The sequence below is a fragment of the Cotesia glomerata genome, linkage group LG10, assembly GCF_020080835.1.
Source record: "Cotesia glomerata isolate CgM1 linkage group LG10, MPM_Cglom_v2.3, whole genome shotgun sequence".
Taxonomy (NCBI): Eukaryota; Metazoa; Arthropoda; class Insecta; order Hymenoptera; family Braconidae; genus Cotesia; species Cotesia glomerata.
Window position 1 is genome coordinate 6,957,697 of NC_058167.1, and position 22,759 is coordinate 6,980,455.

The 22,759-nt window shown below is 37.3% G+C and overlaps 1 protein-coding gene and 1 long non-coding RNA gene across 2 annotated transcripts in view; one reads left to right on the top strand and one right to left on the bottom strand.

The window, feature by feature from the left end:
• The window catches only part of LOC123272578 (potassium voltage-gated channel subfamily KQT member 4-like), a gene marked incomplete in the record, with an annotated part of 125,672 nt that overhangs the window by 56,061 nt on the left and 46,852 nt on the right, over positions 1-22,759 (top strand). The window contains 2 exon segments of the mRNA XM_044739470.1: positions 10,527-10,637; positions 10,734-10,921. Of these exon segments, the coding sequence (XP_044595405.1) occupies positions 10,527-10,637; positions 10,734-10,921 (299 nt within the window).
• LOC123272619 lies at positions 1,467-4,331 on the bottom strand. The gene is made up of 2 exons (XR_006511108.1): positions 3,917-4,331; positions 1,467-1,626 (listed from the first exon to the last, which is right to left on the bottom strand). It is a non-coding gene; the product is annotated as an uncharacterized LOC123272619 (long non-coding RNA).

Consider the following 22,759-nt stretch of genomic DNA (forward strand, 5'->3'; position numbering starts at 1 on the left):
ACGAAAAAGGTCAACTGCACTGAGCCCTGAAGAACTTAGAATTGAAGAACGGCAGAAGAGCATAGGCCGATGGCAACTACAATGGGATGCTGCAGAGAAGGGTAGGTGGACGCACCGTCTCATACCTCGGATCGACATTTGGCTTAACCGGAATCACGGTGAGGTCAATTACTATCTTACGCAGATGTTGTCAGGACATGGGTGTTTTCGAGAGTATCTACACCGCTTTAAGCACGATGACTCTTCGGAGTGCCCGTCCTGCCCAGGAGCTGCTGAAGACGTGGAGCACGTCTTCTTTGTATATCCTCGTTTCGATCCACAGCGTAAAGAACTGGAGAGGATCCTGAACCAGAGAATGCAACCAGATTCACTAGTAGAAGCAATGTTGTCATCAGAAGCTGCCTGGAACGCTACCAACACGTTTGCAACAGAAGTCCTTAAAGACTTGCGTTCCACCGAAAGAAGAAGAGCAAATAGCAGAAGATAGAAGGAAGGTAGTTAACACCTTAGCCACCAGAAGGAAGAGCAGTAGCTAGATCCTCCCTTCACGAAGTAATGCCTGACGGCGGTTTCCATGAGGGATTAGAGGAAATAAGGAAAATGGGTTTAGGATTTAGTGGGTAGGGGCGTTAGTGTCGAGTTTTAGTATGACGCTGCGTCGAGTCGCCACATATCCAGGCCAAACAACTATGCCTAGAATCCGTAAAAAGGATTCCCCCCCCCCCTAAGGGAGAAAAAACACACACACACACACACACACACACACATTTTATTTACATCGCTCGGAATTATTTTGTCTCAATCGATATTCTTTCATTTTCTTTCCATTTGGTCGGCCAACTTCTAAGTATTTTAATTTATTTAAAAATTATTTTTCTTTTCCTCACTAATTTCGCTTGGGATTTAGAATAATTTTCACACACTTTATACTAATCATAACTTACAATAATTTCTATCGTAAAAATAATATAATAATAATAATTAAGGCTGGCAATAGCCTAGTCGGCTTGGTGCCCGCTTTTCGAAAGAGTGGGACCCGGGTTCGATTTCGGCACGCACCAATATTTTTCAGTGGTTATAAATAAAAATATGTGCGTTACGTTGCTAGCCTCTGAAAGTGGCAGAGATAGCCGGGCGGCATACGTCTGACTTGGGCGATCACCCATTTAAGCAACAACTTGCATAGGTGACCACTCTAGTCTGCGTTGGTTAGCGCGAGGGATCTCTGCACACTAAGAGAGGGGCCTAATACCCCAGTGGTCGATAAAGAAGAGTTTTTTATCAATCACTGTAGACTTAGCCCAGCTTCGACTATACTATCATGGGTTTTCTCTGTGGTTTTCCCATGTTACTGTTCCAACAGCCTGAGAGGTGAGGTTCAGAGCAAATGCGTTACAGAAAGCACAAGTCGGTCCACAGCCGCAATATAAAGTAGAAGAAGTGTCGGGTGGGACTTGCTGAGGTCCAATATGAAGAAGAGCAAGTAAAGCGTAAATGCTAGGAGAAAGAGGGAGATCAGCCTTGTAAAAACCGAGAAAGGTGTAAGGTAAAGTACCCAGTACTTGAACACTTCTAAAAATGGGACTAGTAGTTGAACAGACTTTTAGAATTGTTGTAATACAAAATCTGTATATGGGTCATTCTACTAAATAAGAGCATTTTTACGGGGCGACCCTCGCGGATTATGTTTAAAATTTATGAAGGTGTTCTCTATAATAAGAAATAAATTCCCTACAAGTTTCAGCCCTTAATATGCAGCGGTTCTGGAGTTATGATTTTTCGAAATTTTGAAAAAAAATTTTTTTTAACTTTTTTATTAATTTTTCTGATGAAGAAAACTTTTTTATTAAAATCCACTAAAAATCTTATCTTGTGGGAAAAATGCTCAGCTTTTGAATGAAAATATCCATTTTATTATAAACACATCAGAAGACCCTTTGAAATCCAATTAAAGTGGAAAAATTGATTTTTCTCGGTGTGTGGTGCAAGGTACATCCAATTTGACTTTTTTTTCTGAAAGATCAGAGTTTTTTACACAAAATATATGGTTTTCACGATGTGCATATTTTTTATTGAATCACAATTAAATTAAACGTAAAATCTTTATAATTAAAATACTTTTATTTTTGAACTTTTTTCAGATGTTGATACAGTTTTAATAAGAGCATATCCAATTTCATCATTTATCGGTAAAAGTGTGCAATGTCTGTGTACCCTTTACCGTTTTTGATAAAGAATATCGTACGTCTAACACATTTTTTTTGTCTAAATAATCATCATTCGTTATGAAAGTAAAATCAACGCCTGTAAAATTCTTGATTGCCCAGGAATGCAAATCTTATGGTGTCAGTATATGTTTTTTATTTTCCATTTGTAATGAAGCTCTAGCAGCATGTCGTTTTACTGGACCTGCAAGCCCATCGCATGGTCCTTTTCCATGGGCAGTCGCAAAAAAATACCAGTCAACGATGATTCTAAAGTCAGCATAATGATAACATAAATTAGTAAATGTTTTTTATTTCTAAATTGCTGAGGTGCTCCATCTGAGAAGTAAAAAATACTTTCAATAACAGCAAATTTTTCTCTTAAAAAAGAAATCAATTGTTTTTGAAATAAATAAATCAAAACTGTGTTAAGTTTAAGGCAATCTGAGATACTAACTAAGCCTAAATGCTTAATAGTATCATTTTCGTTTTAGTAAACCACCATTTGAAATATAGTAGCTTGGTCATTATTCCCATGATAGCCTTGAGCAGCTTCCTGCCCTGTTGAAAAGCTCCAATAAGATCCAATCAAAAGCGACAAAAGCCACTTAGAAACCAATAAAATTTATGGGTTTCTAAGTGGCTTTTGTCGCTTTTGATGGGATCCTATTGGAAATTTTAAACAGGGTGCACAACAAACGCAATTTTCTACCAAGTTAAAAACTACCGCTAATTCACCACTCTTCAAATTTAATTTCGCATTAAGGAAAAACCGACTTCGTATTTTTACTATAAAATCATGTTTTAAAAGTTTCTCAAGTTGCGTCGCTAAGGTATCAATAAGTCATCGGAATCCGAAATAACGTTTACAATGGTACATCGATCGGTTGATGTCCACATTTTAAATTAGATTTCATTTACATCAAATTCTTTAAACGATGCATGAAAGTAATTAATGATTTCTTCATTGTTTGGACATCTATTACAACTTCTGAAGAAGCACGATTCCGTTAGATTATTACAAATCAATTTATTCAATAAATTTTTATAAATTGGTTAAGTTTCCATAATCCAATCAGTATTTCTTGAAAATTTTGGAAAATTATATCTTAAATAAGAAAATGGAATCGTAGTTGTGAGCGCCATCTGCATCGTATAAACTCAATTTTTTAACGAGCAGTTTGAAATTTTAAATATTTAACAGAAAATTATTTTACTATCCCGAATAATCGTATAACACTTAGCGGATATAACGTTTAATTTAATTTTGATTGAAAAAAAAATATGCACATCGTGAAAACCATATATTTTATGTAAAAAACTCTGATCTTTCAGAAAAAAAAATCAAATTGGATGTACCTTGCACCGTACACCGAGAAAAATCAATTTTTCCACTTTAATTAGATTTCAAAGGGTCTTCTGATGTGTTTATGATAAAATGGATATTTTCATTCAAAAGCTGAGAATTTTTCCCACAAGATAAGATTTTTAGTGGATTTTAATAAAAAAGTTTTCCTCATCAGAAAAATTAATAAAAAAGTTAAGAAAAATTTTTCTTCAAAATTTCAAAAAATCGTAACTCCAGAACCGCTTCATATTAAGGGCTGAAACTTGTAGGGAATTTATTTCTTATTATAGAGAACACCTCCATAAATTTTAAACATAATCCGCGAGGGTCGCCCCGTAAAAATGTTCTTATTTGGTGGAATGACCCATATATATTATGAGTCATATGCGCATGTTATAATTATTCAATGATACAGTAATTGATTTTGGTAAGTTTTTTCAATTATAAATCAAAACAATTACATTTTTGTTAACTTTAAAGTCAACATGTCAAGAATCGCCGATAGATGCTATTTTTTTCATGAAAAAGGTACTAAACCGTAAACCGAACAATCAGTAAAAAAAAAAACGGTATATCATTATTTTAAGTGAAAAAAATTGTACCACCCAATGGAATAGTCTTTTCTAAATAATACACATTTTTTGCAAAGACATAAACTATAATTTTTATATTAAATTTTAGCGTTCAACTATACCTCCCAATTTTCAAAGTGGTACCCAGAACTTGAACAAGCTGGGACCGTATAATTTTAACAGCACTCTAACCTCTGATAGGTTTATAGACTACCCGGGAAAAAATGATCAGATCTGATCAGATATGAACAGGCATAAATCTTCAGGTCTGATCAGATATGAAAAATGACCGGGTCTGATCAGACCTGGGCAGGCATGTTCATGTCTGATCAAATCTGTTCATGTCTGACTCGATCAGGTCCATAAAAAAAAAAAGATTGGTGCCGACGGGGATTTGAACCATGTACGTTGCGCTCTTCAGACTTATACTTTACCTGTTGACCCAATGACTTATCTTAACTCTAGCATACCTTTCAAACTACTTTAAGTAATTTAAATTTTATACATAACTTATCCTTATAGTTAACGGAGTTCTATACTTAATTTATTAATTATTAATAATTAATTTTACACAGTAAAAAATTTCGCGTCATTGCGTTAAAAAATTTTGTGTTAAAAATTTTTATGTTAAATATTTAACACTTTTTGTGTTGATTTAACAGAATAAATGTTAAATTTACACATAAAAGTGTTAAATATTTAACACAAAAATTTTTAACACTAAGATTTTTGACTCAATGACGCAAAATTTTTTACTGTGTATATTAGAGTGATTTATTTGGAACGGCTATGTATTTTTTCCGCTCCATTAACATACGGTTCTATGTAAAGTAAAAAAAAAATTTCTTCAAGGTTTATTCCGTAATTATAATTTTATTGTTTTCTTTTAAAATTGAAGTTTTTTTAATTAAAACGTATTGGAAATGAAGAATTATTTGTGTGTTCTACAATTTAGCAGCCTTTGACACTACTGCAATGGATCAAGGCGTAGCTTAATATAATAACAGACACCTTGAAAGGACTTATTATCACCTATCGATATCAACTGATATATTTTGGTATTTTCACGCTATCAAACTCAAACTTTTACTAAATAATCTTATTTTTCGCGTATTCAATGGAACACAGTAAAAAATTTTATGTCATTGCGTCAAAATTCATCGTTAAAAATCATCGTTTTGGCATGGAAAATTAAAAAGTTCATACTTATATAAGTCGAAATTTTTGATCAAAAAATTTGTACGTTTAAAATTTATAAGGGGATAGAAACTGATACGTTATACGGAACAAATTAATTTTAAAAATAGAACTGCAGTCTATAGTTCAATAAAATTTTTCTTCCAGACTTAAAATATCATTTAAGAGGGCAAATCATTCATGAACAGTTCTTGTCAGCTGATATATGGAGTTTTAATCCTTATCTATTTTAGGCTAGATCAGACATGATCAGATATGGACAGGTCTGATCAGGTCTGAGCGTATTTAACGCTTCAGACATGAACAGGCATGGACAGGTCTGATCAGGTCTGAGCATATATAATGCTTCAGACATGAACAGGCATGAACAGGCTTGATCAGGTCTGAGCGTATTCAACACCAGACATGAGCAGACATGAACAGGCATGGACAGGTCTGATCAGGTCTGAGCGTATTTAACGGTTCAGACATGGACAGGCTTGATCAGGTCTGAGCGTATTTAATGCTTCATACATGAACAGGCATGAACAGTCATGAGCAGGCATGAACAGGCTTGATCAGGTCTGAGCGTATTTAACACCAGACATGAACAGGCATTGACAGGTCTGATCAGGTCTGAGTGTATTTAACGGTTCAGACATGAACAGGCATGGACAGGTCTGATCAGGCCTGATCATACATGAACAGGTCTGATCAGGTCGGATTTCAGGCCTGATCAGATATGAACAGGTCTGATCAGTCCTGATCATTTTTTTCCGGGTAGTGATCAGTATTGTGATTTGGATTAATTACTGCAAATTAAATTAGTTTTATAACTAAAAATTAGTATAGTTAAAAATTATTGAACGTTTTAAATTGAGTTTTTTTGATTTATAATTGAAAATTTACTTTGTCATTCATAAAAAATGTAATTAATAAATTAAATACAAATATTTCTCATTTTTAAATGAACATATTAAATATTTATAGTATTATTTTTAGTATTATTCAATAATATATTATAAATCTTTGAATATTTCAATAAAACGTTAAAAGTTTTAGGTGTGCCTATTGCCATATATTTTATTAGTTCAACTACTGATCCCAGAGTGTTCAACTACTGCGGCTTGTCAGAATCCGAACAAAAACAGTTTCACTGCAAAAAATCGCGCCAAGTCCACGTTCATAAGATTATTAAGAAAAAAAAATTTGTTTTTTTCTTTACAAAAATATATAAAATAAAAAAATTAAAAAATCCAAGTAACCGATATGATTTTTTATGATTTTCGAAAATAAAAAAAAATTTTGTTACAAATTTAAAAATTAAAAAAAAATTTGGAACGTATTTAGTGTGCGCGGTTGCAAAATATTTTACTTTTAATGAAATTCATAAAATCTATTTACTAGGACTTAAAAAAAATTGAAATACACAATGACGCACACCAAGTACGTTCCAAAATTTTTTTCTTAATTTTTAAATTCATAACACAAACAGTGAAACTGTTTTTGTTCGGATTTTAGTATTTTTTGTCATTATAATAAAAATTGGTATCAACTTAAATCTCGCGTTGGTTGCATTTTTTATAGCAAACTGTCCCCTTGAAACTACAGTTTATGTAAAAATAATTCCAGCGCACCCTGGCGGATATAGATGCAAGCTGTGAAATATCTTTTTTTAACTGTAGTTTCCCATCTAATGAAGGATTACTATGCATTCTCAAATTATTTAGTCTGTGGCAGATCACTTTGCCCATCGAAAAAAAGTCAGGATCGAAATTTTTGCGTTGCTATAGTTTGTGCTGATTAAATTTAATAATTTCAATTAGATTAATTGTTATAAGTGAATATAATTAATTAATAACAGTCAAATAAAGTATGAATTACTGTTATAATATACAATTTAGGAAAAAAAAGTACGGTAGAATTAAATAAAATTTTGCAACCTCAAAATACCATTCTGCTTACAGTAAACATAGTCGGTAGTCTGGCGCTCCGTTTACAGCAGATTTGAACGGAACTTGGCGCCAGATCCTACCGAATCTGTGGATTGATTGTTCAACTACTACTCCTTTCATAGTTTATCTTAAAAACGTTGTCAAATTATAAATATTCAATGATTTGCGTTATTTTGCACTTCAATCAATTCAAAATTGTTTATATTTTCATGAAAACCACCAATTTGAACTAATAATTACATATTTATATATTAAAAGTAGGGTCAAATACGTTTTACTTTGAAACCTGTTCAACTACTGGGTACTTTACCTTACAAGTAAAAAGCAATTCTTCTTCTATAATAATAATAATAATAATAATAATAATAATAATAATAATAATAATAATAATAATAATAATAATAATAATAATAATAATAATAATAATAATAATAATAACTTCAGATCATCCATGTAAAGCAGATGGGTGATCGAGTATTTTCGATCACCCGGAGGCCCCACAGAGTACCCATGGGTTTTACGGAGAGCAACAGATATAGGCAGCAGTGAGATGCAAAACAGCAGAGGGCTCAAGGAATCGCCTTGGAAGACCCCTCGTTTGTACTCTACAACTCCGGTTACGTGCAATGCGTTTCCATTTCCTATATGGAAACGCGTTCGCCAGAGCTGCATTGTACGCCGAATGCATTCCATAATAATAATAATAATGTCCGAGACTGAAGGGTTCATATTTGCCTGCCAAGATGGTGTCATTAACACTTTAGAATACCGTAGCAAGGTGCTCCAGGTGCAGCTTCTGGACACGAAATGTAGGATGTGTAAACAACACCCGGAGACGCTCATGCACCTTTTGTCGGCATGTCCTGTGCTGGCGAGAGGTGCATATATCCAACGTCACAACGCTGCCCTGAGAGTACTGTACTACTATCTTCGTCATTACTACGGTATTGATATGACACCAGTGCTGCCTTATCTACCAGGAGATATTCCCCAGGTTGTTGAGAATGACAGTTGCAAAATTTACTGGAACATGCCATTTGCAACAACCCGGCGGATCGATCACAATAAACCCGATATTGTGCTCTTCGACAAGGCCACTCGTGACATTTATGTCATTGAGTTCTCGGCCCCGGCTGAACACAACATCTCAGCCAAAGAAGAGCACAAAAGAAAAATATATCAGGATCTCCTATTTGAAATTGGCAAACTTTACCCAGGTTACCGTGTCAAACTAGTCGTCCTAATCGTTGGCGTCCTTGGAGGGATGAAACAGTCTTTTGTATCCTCACTTGCCAAAGTTCCAGCTTGCACGTCAAAATCTGAGTTCTTGGCTGTCAGGATGCAGAAGGCTGTAATATTAGGTTCCCTCCGTCTACTTAGGGAAATGACTTTGGCCTGCTGTGGCCGCTAACCGCCTTGTTGTGCGGAGTGGTCCAGCAGTAATGGATGGAGCTCAGGCTGGGCCCTCGGAGAGTCGGACTTCGGGGACAACCCCCCTGAGCATTTAATAACATAATAATAATAATAATAATAATAATAATAATAATAATAATAATAATAATAATAATAATAATAATAATAATAATCTAGGAATAATAATAATAATAATAATCTAGGAATAATAATATGATGATAATAAAGCTCATAATAATAATAACATTCCAAATAATTAAATCGCCGTGACATGGGCAATCAGACGCGATCGCGGTAGTGGTAGCTCGCGTCCGTCGCTGAATCGCTCGTTGCGTTGGTGAGTTCCACGGTGCTAGTTTTCACTGCTCGCGACACCTATCCGCCTCTTCGCTTCTACTACCTTCTTCACAGTATGTTTGAGTTAAACTAACTAATCTTAAAATCAGATAAGGTAAAAGCCCCAATAGATGATCATGTACCAGTATATGATCACTTCATGTATTTGTATACCTATATTTGTGAATATAGATATACAAATACATGGAGTGATCATATACTGGTACGTGATCATCTATTGGGGCTTTTACCTTAGCCAGATTATTATTTTAAGGAAACGGCATTCGATGTTACGTTGGATAGTTATTTTGACAATATTTTTCTCTCCGTCTACTTTCAACTGGTCAGAGTTAAGAAATTTTCTAAACTTAAATTTTTGCTAATTTTCTTTTTATTTAAACAAACTAAAATACTATTTATATTAGTTTCTGAGATTCTGTTGAAAAATAAAATAAAAAAAAAGAGCGTGTGTACAGAGTACACATGTTAGAAGTGAAACTTCTTTGGCAAACTCAATTTAAAATTTACTAATTAACAGTTAATAGATTTCAAAGACAGGAACATAAAGGATTTATGCATATATAGTATTGAAAGGATTAAATGAGAAAAATTTACACTAGTTATATCACATACTCTTTCAATTTATTTCTTCAATATGTACAACATTATCTGATGGTATTTGTAATGGTATGGTTGTCACTAAAGCCTTATGGTAACTTAAATATGAAACATAAGTTCTTGTTTAAATATTTTCTAAATAACGTGTAAAAATGGCATCTATTGTGGTTCCGTATTTAGTTGTCGACATGTTTTATGTAACAAAAAAATTTAATAACAATAAAAATAGATAATGAACTTAATTAATGACAGGCAACAGTGATAGTATAAATATTATATAGAATGCAATATAGAGAATGTAGGTTATACATGGTACTTTGCGAATATTCATGTGATCAAAATAAAAAGAAAAATGTAATTATTAAAAAAATTAATTATTCAATTAAATATAAAAAAATAAATATATTATTAACATTACATCAGTTAAATAATGTATACCTTACTTGATATACATTTATTTCAAATTTAATAATAAGTATTAATGAAAAAAAAAATAAATAAAGTATTACTTACTGCGAACAACTGCTTGATCAACAAAGATTTCTTATTAACTGTCAACGAACAATAAATATTTACCACTAGTTACTATAAAAATATCTGAATGAATAAAACAGTATAAACAAACACGAGGTTATAAAATACATAATAATAATAATATTTAAGAGCAGTGTACCTACAGTCTAAAATACAACGCATGCGCACATGAAAATAACATTTCTATAGTGTAAAAGTATAGTTTTCCTTTATATCTTTATCTTTTTCTCTCCGACTACGTACATATATGCGTCCTTTAATGTGACGCTCATATTATGATTATTGTGACGCTCATATTATGATTATTGTAAAAAAAAAATTAAGTATTATTCTTATTTTTCATACTAAATCTATTGACATTAATTTGCAGATTACATTATGCACTGTTGGCTATGGCGATGCAGTCCCCAAAACTTGGCAAGGAAAAATTATAGCATCTTTTTGTGCACTATTAGGGATTTCATTTTTTGCATTACCTGCTGTAAGTTTGTTTCCTTTTTTAGTCCTGTTTTTTTACAATAAGATTGAGAATATCGGAAATTTAATCAATGAAGCTATTGTGTTGATTTTTTATTAGGGCATTCTTGGCTCGGGTTTTGCTCTTAAAGTACAACAGCAGCAGCGTCAGAAGCATATGATCAGACGACGACAACCGGCTGCTACTCTTATTCAAGCTCTTTGGAGATGTTATGCGGCTGATGAACACAGTGTAAGTGTAGCCACTTGGAAAATTCATCAAGTGATATTACCGTCTAGTCCACCTGGGTAAGTAAACATAGACTTTTCATATTTTTTTCTTTTCTTGTTTTAAAGTATCTTTCGTAGAAATTAAACTACATTATACTTGATATTCCTACGACGTAACTTTGAAAACTTTACTTCTTCCGTTTCAGCTATAGTCGAATTGTTTGGAAAACAACCTTATACCTAAATATCTATAGCCAATCGTTGCATGTCTACAGATCCTATACAAAAATATTCTTATAAAACAATACTTTACCTTTAATCTATGCGAAAAAATTAAAAAACGGTGACCTATTCTTTAGGTACCAACTTGTTCATATAGTTATTTGGCGATTTAGAATAAACAAAACTATTTTTGATGGACAAAATCATTTTAACTTTAGTGAGCGGTTAAAAAATGGATTTCGTTCTATTTATTTGGCTTTATTTTCTATTTGTAACGACGATTGGAGAGTTATTTATTGTTAAAATATTGCTAAATACAAAATGACAATGTTATCTTTAGCCTTCAATTCTACAAGAATTCCTAAATTTGCAAAATATTAAGTGATCACAATTTTTGAAATTCACTTGAATTTTTTGTGAATGAAAATTATGGTATGTCAGTAGAAAAAATTTGTTTTCTAGTTTTTATATTAGATTAAAAAAACGAGCAAAAAAATATCTTGCCATACAACATATATACTTTCTGCGAAAATTCAGTTTTCAAGCGTTGTAATTACTATTTCTCATTATACCTGAGTATATCAGGTATTAATAGCCACATATGTATTCGACAATATCTTCTTTATTTATTTGGAAAGACCCAACTGCCACGAGAGCGAATGACACTAGATACAATAATGTACATAGCAAATGAAAATTTTTATAAATCTATACTTAACACTGAAAAAAAAGTTTTCTGCTCGGCACTATCTACTGTATTGCAACGAGTGTATCGTTACGGATACAATCTGTATAGCTACGAGTAGCATTTTAGATAGCGACTGTCACGATCCATTCGTATTCCATTCACGATACTATTGCTACCGTTAGTAAACAGTTATCCTGACCCCACTATCCTCTAGATAGCAATGTGCATGTGTATCGTGACAGTAGCAACATCATATCGTTCAGAGCAGAAAACTTTTTTTTCAGTGTAAGAATACAAATTCTAAGAAAAATTTTTTATATATAATAATATATAATTATATATAACTATATGTGATTATATCTAATCTCATATATAATTCCATAAACAGGGTGTCCCAAAAGTCACGGACGCCATTGTAGCATCTGATGAAAAAAATAATTCTGAGACGAAAAGTCCTTAGCCATTTTTCAATTAACCGCATAGATAATTAATTATTAATTAAAAATAACGTCTCTTTATTTGTTAGAGAGAGAGAGCGCCAGTGTCCAGTGAAGTATGTGCCAAATAAAGACACAACTAACTGTATGACTAACTAGTTTCTATAGCTACGTAGTCACACATATTTACTTACACATTCACACGCGCAAGCGTATTCGTTGGAACGCACTTGACTTGACACTAGTGCTCTCTCTTTAACGCATAAAAAGATGTTATTTTAATTAATAATTAATTATCTATGCGTCTGATTAAAAAATGGCTAAGGACTTTTCGTCTCAGAATTATTTTGTTTATCAGATGCTACAATGGCGTCCGTTACTTCTGGGACACTGTATAATCATATATAATTATATATGAAGCTATATAAAATCATATATAATCATGCTTTACACGGTAAAAAAAAAATTTACTAATTTTGCAATAATATAACGTCAAAATTTGACCGCAAATAGAAAATTTTTAAATGTAACGATATAAAAGCAAAAATATTAAAAGTTAAGTCGTAGACTACGATTTAACAATCGTTACTATCCACGCACTTTTTTTTTATTGTAAAACCGAATAATGTCATATCATTATATGTGATTATTATATTTGGCCATTTTGTATATATGATCACATATAACTAATTTATATATAATTATATATAAAAATTTTTTCTCGGGTATTGTACAAGGAGTATTAAAAAAGCACTAAGAAGTGTAAGGACAGGAAAAGTTAATCTATAAAATAATAAAGATAATAAATGTTCAAGTGAAAAGATAATTATAAAGTTAAATAGCTCTGTCGATGCTAGAACATTGGTACTAATCGTTTGATTGTAGCGCAGCAAATTAATGAGCCTGTTATCATAATTATAGATCGCGTTACAGATGCTAATTAGCCTATTAAGTAATGCAGATTTGATACAATTATTTGTTAATATAAACTGTCAAAAATTAGTTAATTCATCATCATACGACTTACCAACAATATTGTGTGACGATATGTGCCTTAAATTTGTGGTATGAATGAACAAAATAAATTTTTTGCCCTCTGGGCGGAAAGTGGCAACTTTGGTCTCACTGCGCTAAACAAAGTTGCCGCTTTCCTCCTTCCTCGGACAAAAAAATATTATACAGCCCTTGGGAAGTAAAAAAGAAAACCTCAGATCACTTGTTTGTTGACCTCGTCTTCGCCTCAGCCAACAATTACATGTGATCTGAGGCTTTTCTTATTTTCCTTCCCAAGGGGTGTAATATACTATTAACGTCCAAGAGTAAGTTGGTAAATTTTCCTATTGCTACCTTATGACAAGTATTTACGTTGCGGCTAAATCTACCGAATTCTGAAAGATATGAAGGGTGGGAAGTGAAATTTTATTGCATATGTTTATAGAAACCTTCTACTTTTGCCTTTCTTGTCTCTCAGTACAACATAAAAAATTAACTGTTGCTGCAACAGGAGGCAGCCATATTGCAGTAACAGGATAAAGTCCTGTTGCAGCTACAGGATTACTACTGTTATTGCGACTTAATAGTAAAATATAGTTGGGTCATTCCATGTCAAATTGACCTACAGTTGGAATTGACCCCTTTTGATTTGGATAAATTTTGATCAGAAATTTTCTTATATCATATAACGAACTTCTGCCAGACGAAAAAAAATTAAAAAATTTTATTCAAAAGATATGCAAATTCAAAATTTCGCTATTTTTTCAGTTTTTTAATTTTGTTTTTGGAATATCTCGAACGTTATTATAGATACGGGAATGGCCTTTCGTTTGTTTGAAAGGGGACACTTGGGGCTATTAAAAAAAAAAATATTTTGGAAAAAAATTTTGAAAAATGCCAAATTTGTCAAATTTTAAATTTTTTTTTGTATAGTAACTTGTACTGATCTTAAAAGACCCTGAAATTTTTAGAACTGTGTGTTTTTTTTTAAATATGAATTTTTGAATTTCAAAAAAAAATTTTTTCTTGTTTCTTACAACTTTTAAATAAGGTAAAGTTATGCAGATACATAGTATTGTAATTTTAAGCACTAAAAAATTAAATGCACGACGTGGAAATATTGAATAATAAAATAATTTTAACTTTTTTTTATTTTTTTGAAGTAATCTTCAAGTCAGGCTTAACGCATGATATAATTGTTATTCGTCGTTTTTTGACTTGATTTAAATTTTTCGACGCCATTTATCGTCTTTTTAAGATGGAAATGATTTGAAATTTGAGATTGAGCAACATTAATGTGCAGAAATTTTTAAGTAAACAAGTATTCGAAAAAACAAAACAAAATTGATATTCTCATCACATGATTTATGATTTTTATTGGAAATTTATATCTGTTTGAGTTATTTGACGTTAAAAACTGTTATTGAAGTGAAGAAACGGACAAAATATATCATGCGTTAAAAAAAATAAGAAACTATATCATGTATTGAGCCTGACTTTAAGATTACTCCAAAAAAATAAAAAAAAGTTGAAATTAATTTATTATTTAATATTTCCACGTCGTGCATTTAATTTTTTAGTGCTCAAAATTACAATACTATGTATCTGCATAACTTTGACTTATTTAAAAGTTGCAAAAAACAAGAAAAAATTTTTTTTTGAAATTCAAAAATTCATATTTAAAAAAAAAAACACACAGTTCTAAAAATTTCAGGGTCTTTTAAGATCATTACAAGGTACTATACAAAAAAAATCTGGAAAACGGTTGACCCTAAAGGCCATCCCTGCAACTTCCTGCCAATTCCATACCTAAACGCTTGAAATTGCACTTATGACGTTTCTGAGCTCTACGAGCTCAAAAATACCATTTGTGTGTTATTTTGAGCTCTCCGAGCTCAAAGAAATAGCTTTTGTATGCTTTTGAGCTCTTCGAGGTCAAAAGTCTGATAGAGGTTCAATAAATCAGTATTTATTGAATTTTAAAACTGCAATAATTTCTAAATGAATGAATCAATTTTCATGCGGTTGGCAGAATTCCACGCAGTTTTTTAAAACCTATGATATACTTTTGAACACAAACTGATCAAACTGAAAATCTTAGAGAAATTTAAAAAATTCACTTTTTCCGAATTTTTTCGACATCGATAACTCACGACCCAATCAACCAATTTCCACGTTCTTGGTGGCGATCGATGTGTTTTTTTGAGCTCTAATAATTATTTTATTTTGTCAAAAACGATCCGAAAAGAAATCTCGAAGTTATGTGAAAAAAACACTTTTTTCGAAATTTTTCGTTTTCGGTAGCTCTCGAACCAATCAACCGATTTTGATGGGACTGGTGGAAATCGACGTGGTTTTTCAAGCTCAAGAGCTGATTAGTTTTTGGAATTGATCGGTGAAGCTGTTTAAAAGTTATTCCAAAAAAACGATTTTTTGAAAATTTTATTTTTGAGATTTCTCAAAATCTAGCGAACCGAATCGATTCAAATTTTTACGAAACTTAATGGCAAGGATACTCTTTAGATCGCCACCTATTTCGATCCGAACGGCCGAGCCGTTCAAAAGTTATAAGAGGTTTACATACATACATACACACACACATACACACAAAGGCCCAGAGGAACAGCTTGAAATCCGGGACATTGACGACGAAACAACTAAAGACGATGTCCGGAAGGCCTTACAAGAGGCAGCTGGAAATGACTACGAAATACCTGAAGATGTCATTAAAATTCGTCCGGCCTACAGAGGTACTCAAACTGCTTCGGTACGATTGCCAGCAGCAATAGTGCAGAAGATACTTGGAAAGACAGGCAAAATAAGGATTGGCTGGGTAAATTGCCGTGTCAGAGCAATTAAGACACCACTACGATGCTATAAGTGCTGGCACTTTGGGCACACTACTGCCCAATGTAAAAGCGAAGTCGACCGATCTGGGCTTTGCATCAAATGTGGGCAACCAGGTCATCAAGCTGCTCAATGCCCAAATAAAGTGAAATGTGCGTTATGTGCGAAAAAACCTGGCTCTCAGGAAACTGCTCACCGGTCTGGTTCTGGCCGATGTCCAGTCTTCCAAGAAGCACTCCAGAAGCTGACAAATAAACGAACATGAGGATACTGCAGCTTAACATCAATCACTGCGAAGCTGCGCATGACCTGCTTATGCAGACAGTACGGGAATTAAAGCTCGACGTTGTGCTTTTATCGGAGCCATATAAACATTTAGCTGGACAACTTTGGGAGACAGATATCACCACGAAAGCTGTGATCTGGGCTTGTGGTAAGCTCCCTTTCCAGAGTGTAGCTACCAATGGCAGCGCTGGCTTTGTAGCAGCATCAGTAGATGGCATCCGTTTTTACAGCTGCTACGCACCACCTAGCCTCTCAATTGCTGAGTTGGCTGACTTCTTGGATCGACTGACCGAGGACGCGAAGCAACATCATCCAGTGGCGATAGCCGGGGACTTTAACGCCGGGGCAGTAAGCAGACTAATGCACGAGGAAGAGAGCTGCTAGAAGCTCTTTCTACACTAGATGTAGTCTTGCTCAACAGTGGTGACACGCCGACCGACACCAAAGGTGACGCAAGCTCGATTGTAGACGTCACTTTTGTCAGTACCAGCCTTGCTAAAGGTAACACTAACTGGAAGGTACTGGACATCTACACTGCCAGTGACCATTATGCGATACTCTGGGAAACGTCAAACGACCAGAACCTCCGGGGGCCTATCAAGCAATTTAACACCGTCGGTTGGAAGGTGAAATCTCTCCACCCAGAAGTATTGCTAACAGCCCTCGATAGTGATCCGATAGAGACTGGATGCGCAGAAGAACATACTAAGGCCCTGATGATGCGAGTAACACAAGCTTGTGATGCCAGTATGCCTCGCAAACGTGTTATGAATTCAAGACCTGCGGTACACTGGTGAAATGATCATATCAGCAACCTCCGTAAAGAGTGTCATCGAAAGAGAAGAATATCACAGCGTGGCTATCAACGACCTTACTCTGCAGTGCTGATCGCAGAGTACAAAAAAGCTCGTCGTGAACTTAATAAGGCCATAAAAGAGAGCAAAGGAAGATGCTGGAAAGAGCTCATATACGAGGTCGACAAAGACGTGTGGGGTCGGCCGTATAAGGTGGTCATGACGCACCTGAAGAAACAACAAATTCCGTCACCTACGTGTCCCCAACTCCTTCAGAAAATCGTCACTGCGCTGTTTCCACAGCAACACAGTCTCAATTATCAGTCAACGCAAGATGAACTGGACGACATTCCACCTGTCACTGAAGAAGAATTGTTGGAAGCCTGTAATCGGGTAGGAAATAATAAAGCGCCGGGATTGGACGGAATCCCTAATATAGCCTTGAAAACCATCATAAAGGCAGCACCAACATTATTTCTAGACGCTTACAACGCATGCCTCAAGGAGGGGACTTTTCCTCATAAGTGGAAACAGCAACGGTTAGTACTTTTACCTAAAGGAAAGAAACCGCCAGAAGAACCGTCATCTTACCGACCACTCTGCATGCTAGATACGGCGGGTAAGATATTTGAGCGTATCATCCATCAGCAAATAGATGCAGTAGTCGACCCACTCTTGGCAGACAACCAGTATGGATTCCGGAAAGGACGATCAACCCTGGACGCGATCAACCTGGTTGTTAATACGGCCAAAGAGGCAATCGCAGGAACTAGATGGAAGGGTGGAACGAAGAAGTACTGCCTGGTGGCTGCCTTGGACATCAAAAATGCTTTCAATTCCGCTAATTGGGACTGCATCATGCAAGCTCTCGACGAGAAGAACGTGCCAACATATCTTCGCAGACTAGTGATTAGCTATTTTACAGATAGAGTGCTGAAATACGATACAAAGAATGGTCCGAAAGAGTATGATATAACCGGTGGTGTGCCACAGGGCTCTGTTCTTGGTCCACTTCTGTGGAATATCATGTATGACGGGCTCCTGAGACTGAAGCTTCCAAGATGTGTCAAACTGGTAGCGTATGCGGATGATGTTGCCGCAGTGATCGTCGCCAAACACCTCGACGAGATTCAACATCTGTTTGACATCACTTTTGAGAAGATCAACCAGTGGATGGATACAGTGAACCTACAACTGGCCAAGCAGAAGACCGAAGCAGTGCTTATTACCAGCCGAAAAGAAGTTGAAACAATTAAGATAAATGTCGGTGACCGAGAAATCACATCACTACCTCATATACGATATCTGGGAGTGATGCTTGATGCCCGACTCGACTTCAAGCAGCAAGTGGAACACGTCTGTACGAAAGCGTCAGTAGTGAGAGCTAGTCTCGCACGATTGATGCCGAACGTCGGAGGCCCAAAGCAGAGCAGGAGGCTACTATTGTCATCAGTAGTCACATCGGTGCTCACCTACGGAATATCCATTTGGGCTGACGCACTAGAGGTACAAGATTCATGGAGAAAAGCTGGACCAATATATCGTATGAGTGCCCTACGAGTTGCAAGCGCCTTTCGAAAAATATCAGAGGAAGCAGTGTGTGTCATTTCCGGAACTCTGCCTCTTAGAGTTCTAGTTAAAGAAAGACGTATTTGCTCCTGCCACTAATCAAACCCACCAAGGAAGAATGAACTCTCTACCGACTGTCACCGGCCAACAGTCACCAATGGAGAGGCTCGGCAACAAGATTGATGAGTTAGCCGACTTCATAAAAGACAAAAAGAATCTCCACCATGAGATCAGAAAATTGGTTTCGTCTATTAGTACGGCATATAGGCTGGCCAACAAATCACCAACGAAGTCGGCGTCAACGACTCAAACATCTCCGAGTCTGAACAAAAAATCACAGCCACCTCTGACCACTCCTAAGAAATTACCACAGCAAGGAGATGGCAACAAGAAGAGGCCGCTGTCCACGCCCAGCCCTTCCTCAGATATTGACAAGCCAGCACAGAAAAAGACAGCCCGGGATGATACCTGGACCAAAGTGACTCGGCAAAACAAGAAAAAGAAAGAACAGGAGCCAGTGACTCAAACTGCTACAGCCCAAGACCAGCCAAACAGCGGTGGCTCCAAGAAACCAAGGAGGAAGAAGACAAGAACTAAAGCTGTCCTAGTCCAACCAGCTGAAGGGCGAACATACGCCGATCTCCTGAAGGAAATCAAAGCCAAGGTAAGCCCTGTCGAGACGGGCGTAGACATGAGGTCTATTAAAAAGACGAAACACGGAGGCGTTCTCCTTGAAATGGCTCGAAAGACCGAAGACAGCAAGGCATTCACCGATGCAGTAAGGGCAGCCACTGCAAACATCGGCACAGTCAAGACGCTAACACCAACAACAACGATCGAGATCCTCGACTTAGATGAAATCTCTACCGAGAGCGAAGTCCGTGAAGCACTCAAACGTGAATTCACTGACAACCTGGAGGTCAAACGGGTAAATTTGACAAAGCCCACACCACGAGGTAATCGGGCAGCCTTCTGCGAACTAGACGAGCCCAGTGCGATTAAGGCCCTTGACAAGGCCCGTATACGGATCGGTTTGGTGAACTGTCGTATACGCCCAGTAGTAAAAGTAACACGTTGTTTTAAATGTCTTGGTTATGGACACCAAACACGTCAGTGTGCGGGACCAGACAGAAGCAGGTGCTGCTACAAATGTGGCGGAGAGAACCACAAGGCCGTAAACTGCACGGAGAAGTTAAAATGCTTCCTTTGTGCTTCGGACAAAGATGCCCAGGATAGTCTATGCCATATTTCTGGCACTGGAGCGTGTAAGGCATTCCGCAAAGCACTTGCAGAAGCCATGAAAGGTCAGAAATGACACGCATACTACAAGGCAACCTGAATAGGTGCGCCTTGGCGCAAAACCTGCTGCGCCAGCGTGTTTTCGAAGATAAAATTGACGTCTGCTTTATCTGCGAGCAATATCTAAACATCGTAGGTAAAACATGGTTCGCAGACGAAATGGGCACGGCAGCAATTTGGATTGTGAACACAAAGAACGTTACCGTCAACAACAGCGGAGGTGGAGCAGGTTTTGTCTGGATTCAAACCCCCACAACCTACTTCATGAGCGTCTATCTCTCACCTAACGAAGGGATTAGTGTGTTCCGACAGAAACTCGCAAATATAGAAGATGCGGTCACTAAGTTCGACGGCGAAGTTATCGTAGCCGGAGACTTCAACGCTAAATCGGCTGAGTGGGGCGCTGCTTTCTCCGACACCAGAGGAAACGAGGTCGCTGACGTCGTGGCTAGACTCGACCTCATAGTGCTGAACACCGGGAGCACCACGACCTTTAGAAGACCAGGGTACCAAGAATCCATCCTCAACATCTCATTGGCGACTCCAAGGACTGCCAACATGATTGAAGACTGGACAGTATCCGAAGAATACAGTGGCAGTGATCACCAGTTTGTGACATTCAGCGTTGGATTGGCATTTGCTCCGGTTTCACAACGCGACGTTTCTAAGCGGAAGTGGAATGCCAAAAGGCTTGATCCAGAGGCATTGCAAGCTTCACTCGCACGAAGCTGGTCTATCCTCCAGAACAACCCGACACCGGATACCTGCAGCGAGACGGAAAAGGCAGTGCTAAACACGATGAAAGAAATTACTGCCGCATGTGACGCCTCTATGCCGCGGCTGAAAAACCAGAGCTTCCACAGGCCGGCGTACTGGTGGTCAGCGGACATAGCAGAACTTCGCAAAATATGCCATCAGCTACGTCGCCGAGCAACGAGAGCTACGAAACGCTCCCCAAGCCAGGACTTGTATTCAAAAGAGTACAAGCAGGCCAAAAAGACGCTAAACCGAGCCATTAAAGCAAGTAAAGCGAAACTGTGGAAAGAGATCTACAACGATCTCGACAATGACCTCTGGGGTAAAGCCTACCAAATTGTCGCCAAACGACTTGGAAAGGCTTCACCAGAGGCGCCGAAATCTCCTGCCTTGATGGAGAGCATTGTAACGGAGCTTTTCCCCAAACACCCACCGCGGGAGAAGAAACACTACACTAAGAACAGCGAAGTAACACCCTTCACAACTAAGGAATTACAAGACGCGGCCAAGTCACTCAAAACAGGAAAGGCACCTGGACCTGATGGCATCCTGGCATCGGTGATCAAAACTGTAGCCCTGGAATACCCAGACATACTCCTGAACACCTACAACGCATGCTTGGCAACTGGCACGTTTCCCGTGGTCTGGAAACGGCAGAGATTGGTTCTCTTAGACAAAGGTAAGGGAACCCCCATAACACCTTCGTCGTTTAGACCACTCTGTATGCTGGACATTGCTGGAAAACTGCTCGAGAAGCTCATACAAGGGAGACTTCGCAACGACATAGACCGTGCTGGAGGTTTTGCCGCAAACCAACACGGCTTCCGGAAAGGACGTTCGACAGTCGGAGCGATCAAGAAAGTCATAAAGACAGCGAGAGAAGCATGGACTGGTAGCCTCAAAGCTCGTAAAGTATGTCTTCTCCTCACGCTAGATGTCAAAAACGCATTTAACAGCGCAAATTGGGGAGACATTTTAGACGCTCTGGAGCACAAGTTTGACGCGGAGCCAGAAAATCTGGCACTAGTCGACAACTACCTTGACGATAGAAAGCTAATAGTGGAAACTACTGAAGGCCCACAAGAATACGCCATAACGGCTGGCGTGCCGCAAGGCTCAATAATGGGGCCTGATCTATGGAACGCAGACTACGACGAGCTTCTTGAAATCCCGTTGCCAGAGCAAGTAGAGCTAACAGGCTTTGCAGACGACGTTGCAGCTACGATAGTGGCGGAGCGTGGAAGAGGCCGAACTGCTAGTTCGGGAAACCATCGACACCGTCGAAACTTGGCTCGATAAGCATCACCTGAAACTCGCCAAACAGAAAACCGAGATGGTCGTTTTGACCCGTCAAAAATGGTTTCCAAAACCATTCGCTATGGACATAGGAGGAACAACGCTGATGTCAACAAGGGCCCTGCGGTATCTAGGGGTAATGATAGATGAGAAACTATCTTTCCGTGAACACCTCGACAGTGCATGCAAGAAAGCCAGCAAGACTGTGTCTAGCCTAGCACGAATTATGACCAACACCATGGGACCAAGAACAAAAAAGAGAAGAGTTCTTCTAGAAGCAGTCCACTCGGTACTGCTTTATGGAGCGGAGATATGGGCAGACATATTAAAGCAGAAGACCTACCGGCGAAAGATCGCAGCAGTACAGCGGCGAGGCGCTCTCAGGGTTGCCTGCGCCTACCGCACAGTTTCCGAAGCGGCTGTATTGGTCATTGCAGAAGCCGCGCCCATCGACCTATTAGCGTTCGAAAGAGCAAAACTCTATGCCGCTAAAGACAGTGATGATAACATGAAGGACGCAAGAACAAGGATAAAGGCGGAAAAGCAGCAAGAGTGGCAGGACCGATGGACAACAGGAGAGACGGGCAGATGGACGGCGCGCCTGATCCCAAACATCAACGTCTGGCTCTCTCGGAAGCACGGGGATACGGACTCCTTCCTGACCCAGTTATTGACGGGACATGGGCAGTTCAATGCCTATCTTTTCAAGATGGGTTTGCACAGCACACCA